Here is an 8,842-nt window from a genome sequence, read left to right as displayed (position 1 = left end):
ATACGGAAGTTTTCAGTCTTTTTGTTTTTTTTATTATTATTTGCAAAACGGTGTACTCAGCAGGTATTTATCTTGTGTTGATTGCTAAGGAACAATTAAAGTTACAACAACAAAGGGATTCATCTCTTGTGTTTCCACTTTAATGGACTTAATTACGTTTGCCGATACCGTCTACACCCGTAACTTCACAGCTTGGCGACGGTGTTTACAGGCAGCACCATCCTGGCAGTTCCTCCTCCTCATCGTCCTCTTCCTATTAACAGGCTGTTGTTCTTCCTGCTCTTTATCCTCGCTGCGGGCGATCGCATAACACAAGTTCCTGTCATCAAGGTTACCAACAACATCCGAAAGCATATTCAACATCTGATTCACCGACAAGCAACCAAGTGAAAGATTTGTCCCAATTTTGTAATTGCATAGATTCTCTGGCAGAAATTGCTGTTGCATTTTGCAGAGAGTGATCGTGTGCGTGTTTTTCTTTTCTATAATAACAGAGCTGACTTTTGCCATCCAATTAGTTCATCTGAACGGAGAGGGAAATGTGGTTATGTATCATTGTCATCCTCTTCTCTGGCCTTCTTTATGTGTCCTTTCATCTGTGTTATGCTTCGCCTGTGTCTGTTTCTCTCCTCATGTAGCGTCTCTCCTCCTCCCCCTCCTCCTCCTCCTCCTCCTCCCCCTCCTCCTCCTCCCCCCTTCAGCCCCCCTCTTGTTTCTCCCGTCTACCGAACAGAGATGTGTTGATATGAGGGCGGCCGCTCGCACAGCCACAAGGGAACAAGTCTCTGGTGCTTTTGATCAGCTGCAAGATCAGACATGTCCACCGCTGCCCCGTGTACACTCCAGTGACTGATCATGCAGCACAGTGCAGGCCCACACAACACAACGATGCGCACACACACACACACACACACACACACACACACACACACACACACACACACACACACACACACACACACACACACACACACACACACACACACACACACACACACACACACACACACACACACACACAAACATGGTTCTCCTTGTTAATCATCCAAGCACACGGACATACATACACACCGCAAAGGGCCTGTGGTCCAAGTATTGGTTAGGTTCACAGTGGGGTGGCTTGTTTTCGGGGCACAAGGGAGAAAGACTGAGATGGTCTGTGTGATTTCTTGCCCTCTTTTCTTTCTTTCTTTCTTTTTTTTTTTTTTGCTTTTGACAGTAAGATGGATGATTGCAATCACAGGAGCCATCAGTGATACAGAGTGAAGGTCTATGGGGCAGTGAGACAAAACCATGGGAAACCAGCCATCAGATTAAGGCGCCGCAGTGCCATGGGAACACTGTGCTGTTTATTTGTTTCAGGGTTTTTCTCATTCCATATGCATTTTTTGTCCTTCTTTCCTGTCCCTTTACATTGCCTTTTAATGTTCTTAACATCAAAAGCTTGACCATGAAATAAAGGTAGACTGTGTGAGAGGGACAAAGGAGGAGAATGTTTACAGTTTTACAACATAGTAAGCCTACTGTAAAACAATATGTCTCGTTGAACCAGTACACAACGTGACAGATCTCATAGTGATTATACTGGTAGCTTTGATCCCTTGAGAGAATGAGGGGCAGACTTTTCTCTCAGCAGTGAACGGATGTTTTTAAGAGAAACATCTGTTGCCGAACAAATGAGATTACTGTGTTTCCAGCCGGGGGCCTCACAGGTTATGAATGGCACTTTTACCAAACAGGGGGTCTTGGAGGGAGCTGAGAGGGATCTTTGTAATAAGCTGTAGCCTGCAGTTAACGGTTTTAAATCAAATCAAATTGCTTTATAATCTGAGTATTCATCAATGCTCATTTTCAGCTTACTCAACAGCACCAAGACTGCCGGTATCTTTGAATCACTATCTCATGTTGACACAGCCACTATATCACCTTGTTGCCAGGCAACGACTCACCTCATCGTCTGTAAACTTGTCACTTTGTGACACAAGGTGATATTTCACACCGCAGGAGAGCACCAGGAAACAAGAGTTACGACTTCCATCCTGCCGGCTTTGAAATAAGTGCAATCTGTAATTTACAGACCAGCATTTGCATTATCTGCATCTTGAAACTTTTTCTAAGATTTATCTTTTTGTTCTGTTCTTCTCTATGTGATAAATTTCCTAAGGTAAGGCACCATATCCCAGATCAAGGGTGGCCAATTCATTTTTAAAAGTGGCTGCATGAAAAAGTTTTGTTTGTGGACAATTTAGCCATAAATATAATTTACTCCTGTTCAGTATTTACAAAGCTGTAAAATTCATGTTTTGAAAATCGCGCTCCAGGTAGATTAATTCTGGTTCAAAGCAGCTACATATATGTATTTTATGCAGAGTGTTTTTGTCTTGTCTCTTGTGATCATAGAGCAACCAGCTGGTATCAAGCAAGCTCCAGTCCTTGCTGTTGGTGTTCTCACAGCTCCACATTATGTTTCTCTCTCCTTCGGGCTGATGACTAAAACTTCTGTTTTATCCTCATTGAGCTGAAGGAAGTGTTTTGCCATTCATGATTTAATATCTAAAATACAATTTAAAATGTCATCAATTTGGCCGTATGTCTTCAGGAGACATGGCAATGTACAGCCATGTGTCGTCTGCGTGGGGAAATCAATGCCGTCTCCGCTGATGACGTCCCCAAGGGGAAGCTTAAGAGGTGGGCCTGAAATTGAGCCTTGGGGCACACCACTTTGGATTTCATGAATCCCAGAGGAACATGTATCCATACTTACCAGAAATCTTCTATCTGTGAGAGAGCAGCCAGGTGCCTCAGTCTATAGCCTGTGCCCTCCACATCTCTCAGTAAAGGGGAAATACTTCTGATACTTACTGTCAGTGATTATGTAAACCCAGCAGTGCGTTGACAAGTTTGTGTCAATAGACGGTAAAGGAAGAAATAGATGTTATGAGTTAAATAAGCGTGCTTGCAACCGTAGAGCACAGTTATGGCGACAAGGCATTCCTATCCTTTAAGATACATTTCTGTACTTTGATTTATTAGTGTCAATACTTAAGTATTACAGTTGTCACTATTTATTTGTGGCATATACATCTTGCATGACAAAACTGAGCTGCGAGTAGCAGGAATGTATTCAGAATGAAGAAAGTCCGAAAGCTACAATTCTCTTATTGTTCCTGATGATGAGTATACGGGACAGTTCACAATAGATAGCTTCATGACAGAATCTTCTTCATGGGGTCTCATAAGAATATGTTCAAGACATGATTGATTTATATAATACATATATACAGTAAACATTTATATTATTTTGTCATACTTTATTATTGGGGAAATTAATTTTAAAGATTTGACCCATTGGTTGGCAGCCACCGTATTTGCGGTTTTGGAAGCTGGTTGGGGCCGGAGGTCTTGCTCAGGAGACCCACGTTGCATGCTTTTTTCATAAATCACATGAATAGAAAGGAAAAATACAATATACAGATTCAAGGCAGGGATTCTGTAAAATAGAGAGGTTCTCAAACAAATCGAAGTGGATAGGCAGAGATGTCTAGAACAGAAACACACAAGAAAATAAAGCTGTAACAAAAAACCTAAGAACAATTAAATGAAAACGAAGGGGAATTTAGGATACATTATAAGATGAAAGAGAAGGGAAAAGACCTCACCTAAAGCAAAAAATAACTCTGAATCTGACTCCAAAGCTGACAAGCTGCTGGAAAGAAAAAAATCAAACAGAAACTACTGACAAATAAGCTGAATTCAAATCAACCAAAATAAGTAGAAAGCATTTTCAGAGACTACTCACTCAATCTACCACCATATTTATTTAATTTTCTTTTAAACAAAACATGCATATTGGAAACTTTTTTTTCTACACTAAAAATAACATGGAAATAGAAGCAATGGGGAATTTGAATTTCCGCTATGGTAGAAAAACATTTTATTATAAGTGGTACAAGAAGAGATGGACATTATAAATGCGCTTCTCTGTCCCATTGTATTAACTTTAATGGACATAGCACCCCCTTCTGGATGGAAACTATAAAAACACTTCTACCAATACCCCACTATCACGAAGAATACGGCTAATTTATTTTCAACAGGCCTCACACATTGGTGTCAGGTTTTTTTGGGTTGTTAATGAGGTTTTTTTTGTTTGTTTGTTTGTTGTTTCTGGGTGTGTGTGTGCGTGTGTGTGTGTGTGTGTGTGTGGGGGGGGGGGGGGGGGGGGGGGGGGGGGGGGACTACAAAAAAACACTAATAATGATAATTTTTTAAAAAACATGTTTAACCAACTCAGAATTAGAGGATGTATTTGATAGAATTAATAGTACTTTCTTATCTTTACTATTGGAACATTTGGAATTCAAACGAAATCTCTTCACTGCAGACAGATAATGATAATAATGATTCTGATATTATTTCAGCCAAACGGTGATGCTTCTCTCACAGAAAGATTAACAGTGGAAAGTGAAACCAGCCAGTGTTGCCATCTAAATCTTCCAAATATACTTGATATAAAACCATGAGCCAAAGAATCAAGGATAGAAAATGATAAACAACAATATACATAAATCAAATCCAAACGTGACTAAAACCCATAAAGTCATATCCTATTCCTAATAAAACAGAAACAGCATATCAAATGTAAGCTCATTTCAAATTCAAAGTGTGATTGGGCATTATGAACCGATCTGAAATGGATCCAAAATAGTATACATAATGGACCTGTGGTTTAAACTCGTCAAACAAATAAGATTTAGAAAGGAGTTGAAATGCTGAAATGGAAAGCATATGATAAATGTAAACCTGAGAGATTTCATCAAGAGTTTAAGCAATGGGCTGCAAAAGGTTAGTGAGTATAAACATTAATTTTACAGATATCTTCAACTAAGAGACTATTAAAAAATAGAAACCGAGCCAGATTCTTCCAGGGAGTTAATGATGGGGATTAAATGATAGGTAAAACATATACGTAAGAAAAGAAATAGCCATGTTGTTATTACGTATCACAACACTGTTTGAATGATGTTTTCCTGTTCTTTTTTTTTAGGTTTTTTCCAATGTTGCATGCTGCACTGGTCCCTCCCTTACTATGCCATCCATTGTGCCGCTGAAACAAAAGCTCAATAAAGTTATTTATCTCAGGGCAAATATATGTGTTGTTCCTTATGTTGTTCCTTGTGCTTTCTAATGGATACATGATGCTTAAGCAAAGAGTGGCTGAACGTTTTATACTTCCTCATATTTCCTGATGTCTGGTGTTACACTTCCTGGCTGTGTTCACTGTCTTTTTGCTCCACCCCCGCATCCTCCTCTCTGCTCCTGCTCCTCCCCTGATGTCTGGTTGCTGTTTGTACTTCGGTGTCTCCGCCAGGTTTGTTCCAGGTCAGTTTGTCAGTCCAGTTCTGCTCTTCATCTGTGTCTGTCGTGTTTGCACAGAAATATCAGGGTCCTCATGGAGGCTCAATGTGAGGCTGTAAATACCCTCGTGCTGCCACAGTCAGGATGCATGACTCTTGGTTTATTTGCTCTTTTGTGTGGGTGGCTGAAGTTCCTGAGGCAAAAAGACTGGTCCCACGGGTATTTTGTAGTGACGATTGAGCACAGTCTGATTGTCAGTCACTTTGCACCATCTCATACAAAATCCCTCCTCTCCACTCAGAAATTAGGTTTCATTGTGGATTTCTCAAATGGGTAGAGTAACCAGGCTAAGGAATTGGGCTTGGATCCATTTGTTATTGGGAGGGGAGGAAATAAGTCTTCTCATATTGTCAAAAGTGTCCTGGACTAAATACACCCTGCCTGATTACCATTAAACTAACCGAGCATGCATCACGCAAGCGATTTGGCATAGATTTTCAAATTTCAGTTTAGTAAACTCAAAGGTCTGTAACTAACGCAGTCATTATGGACTTTCTTTGCTGGTTTGTCCAGAGAGAGCAGATTCTTTTATTTAAAAGTTATGTGTTTGTCCAATTGGTTTGTTGTCAGGCAATTAAGCTGTAGAAACTACGTGCACGTAAGGTGTGTATTTCAGGTTCTGCCAAGATAATAAACAGCACTATTCACACTCCAGCGGTAGAGAAAAGGATCTTTCTTCTGTGAGGACATTTTCACAGTCTTTGTCTCATTTGATTCAAACACACCAACTAATCATACTTCATTAATCAGACTAAAGTCATCACATTAACTGAACATAAATCATTGGGCTGTATTCTGCGCTCTGTATGCCTAATGAAAGTGAGGGAGGGAAGCACACCAGATAAAAAAAAACATAGCCTGGCTACATGGTTTCTTACTGTGCAACAGTGTTTTGTTTTGTTTTTCTTCGGACCTTTCATATTACTGTATCTCTACTTGTTATTTTCCCATTGTTGATGGAAAGCCAAAAGCTTTCCACACATCACTCCTTCAGTGTTGATGTCAAGTGATCTCGGTGGAGGTATCTCCTCTCCTGCCATGCTCTCCGATCTGGACAATTTACTTAACAAGGGACGCACATGAGAAAGTTTTATGAAGAGACAAAACAGATTACTGAATGACAAGCCATGTAGGTCCTACAGGGGTGACAATAACATCCATGTGCAGATAGGCCTCCTGTCCATTTCAACAGCCCTGCACCTCTCACACGTTAGAATTAAAAATCACGTATATCTTGGTGACACTAAATTGCTCCTAGGTGTGAATGTGAGTGTGTGTGGTTTGCCTGTCTATATGTGTTTGCCCTGAGACAGACTGGCAACCTGTCCAGATTGTATCCTGCCCTCGCCCACAGTAGGCTGGGATCGGCGCCAGCACCATTTGACCCTGAACGTGGACAAGAGGGATAGAAGATGGATGGATGTGTATTTCACTTTAAACTCAGGTCGCACACGTTTTTTTGGCGGAATCCTGAATTTCATTGTCGTTAGAAAATAAGGGTTTTTAAAAAACGGATCCACAAAGGCAATTCATGGCGGGTGCTAGTGACAGACCTTTACTGAGAGAACAAAAGCTCCATAAAGTCATCCCAAGCAAAAACATTACAAGTAGCTATCGCATGATGTTTTCTACTAAAACATTAGTTTTGACACAATTCTTTGATGAGTGGCCATTTCATTCATTTTAAATTTTAATGTAATAAAAATTCAATCCTCATTACATCTATGTGTCAGATTAAATCTTGACTTTGAGTTGTTGAATACTCTGGTTCCAGTCCAAGCTGTGACAGGGAGGGAAAACAAATCAAACTGTCCATAAAATAGCTGAAGGTGACTATTAATAAAGGTTATGAAGCACCAGGATGAGCCAATTCAGACGAAACAAGCCAAGTAAATATGCTGTGAAATTTATTAATAATCTCCCTCTGTGATTATTCCTCAGCAGCAGGTGTACAGTGCATCTTCCCAGACAGAAGCTGGAAGTGACACTGAGAGAGGCTGTCATGAACAAAACCATCTTGTCAGGTTTTTCACTATATCAATCCTGCCTCGGCTCTTCTGGGTGGCCCTGCAGGCTGTGCAGAAGTATTCGCTCCATTGGGACGGAATATATAGGTTATAGTGTTTCCTCCAGCTGAGGTGTTTCTGAATCAGAGCTGGACTGTCCTTCACCTCCAGCAGGTACTGGGCCAGGTCCTGCGCTGTGGGGAAGTCATCCACGTGGATGAAGGCCTCGGGGGGCAAGAAGCGCTCGTAGTTCTTCCTGGACGGACCGAGGACCACCGGGATGGCGCCGCCGCGCACCGCGTTCCACAGCTTCTCGGTGATGTAGTCGGTGTGCTGCGAGTTCTCCATCGCCAGGTAGAACCGGTACCGCCTGATCAGGTCCACCACGCTGTCACCGCCCAGTGGGATCGGTTGACCCGCCCTCCCGAACACGTCGACCTGGATGTGATCTTTAAGGAGCCTGTAGAAGACGACGCGCGCGTGGGACTCGGACCAGTGGCTGACCACCCAGGCCACGAGGCGGGGACGGAGCAGATCGGAGGGGGAGGTTCCTTCTCCGAGCGCATACGCGAAACGGCCCCGGGGAACTTCATCCAAGTGCGCGCCTGGGACCAAGAACCCGTATGGCAGAGAGACGTCAGAGTCTTCCCGGTAGCTCAGTGTGAGGTTGTAAACCCCCTCGTACTCCCACAGTCCCGATGAGTGCGTGGGAGACTCCAGGTTCAGCCAGATCCACTTCTGCCCCGGTGGCCGCGGTTCCGGAGGCAGACGAGCGACCCCGGAGGAGACGTCCCGGTGGTGGATGAGCACAGCATCAGCCCGGGTGTACAAGCTCCTGTCGTCGGTGACCTCACACCCGCTGAACCCGAACCGCTCCCGGCAGTCGGGAATCTGGATGCGCATGCCGAACGGATGCACCCACACCAGGAGTAAGGTCTCCCCGCTGCCGTCCTCCAGGAAGGGAACGAACGGTCCACTGGGGAACGAGTCCGAGAGCAGGAGCAAACACACCCCTGGTACCAGAGCAAAACCGGCTGCAGCCAAACACAGAGACAAGATCCGTCTGACAGCGAGGTTTTCCTCGTGGAAGAAATCTTGGTGCATGTTTTCCCTTGTGGAGCTGCACCAAGTTAGCTCCAAGAGATGCCCCTTTGCCCTCCTGTCACCCCCCCCCACCAGACTTTACAGATTGTGTCTGAAGCCACACATTTTGAAAGTGGAGTGTCCACAGCCAGTTAAGAAGTTACACCGTTATGTCCTCCTCTATGCAAAATGTAGTTTCAGGGGTGGTCAGCAGTGCATAACATTAAATTACAGCAAAACCTGTGTCACAAGTCATCTTTCATCTAATCATCATCATTTGGTGGAAAAAAAGAAAAAGAAAAGAAAAACACTCCTGAATGGTTACTCATATCTTG

At 43.0% G+C, this 8,842-nt stretch overlaps 1 protein-coding gene across 1 annotated transcript; it reads right to left on the bottom strand.

Moving 5' to 3' along the window:
- Positions 1-6,958: 6,958 nt before the first annotated feature.
- LOC308107113 (alpha-(1,3)-fucosyltransferase 4-like) lies at positions 6,959-8,636 on the bottom strand. Its single transcript, XM_080459238.1, has one exon. The coding sequence runs from the start codon at positions 8,526-8,528 to the stop codon at positions 7,419-7,421; it is 1,110 nt and encodes a 369-aa protein (XP_080315364.1). The 5' UTR covers positions 8,529-8,636; the 3' UTR covers positions 6,959-7,418.
- Positions 8,637-8,842: the final 206 nt, after the last annotated feature.

The sequence above is a fragment of the Lipophrys pholis genome (genome assembly GCF_963383615.2).
Source record: "Lipophrys pholis genome assembly, chromosome: 3".
NCBI classification, from domain to species: domain Eukaryota; kingdom Metazoa; phylum Chordata; class Actinopteri; order Blenniiformes; family Blenniidae; genus Lipophrys; species Lipophrys pholis.
Note: the sequence above shows the minus strand (reverse complement) of the source record. Positions and strands in the feature narration are given on the sequence as shown.

Bases quoted from the DNA above. Each gene is read 5' to 3' on its own strand.
- LOC308107113 (XM_080459238.1), bottom strand. From the start codon at position 8,528: ATGCACCAAGATTTCTTCCACGAGGAAAACCTCGCTGTCAGACGGATC.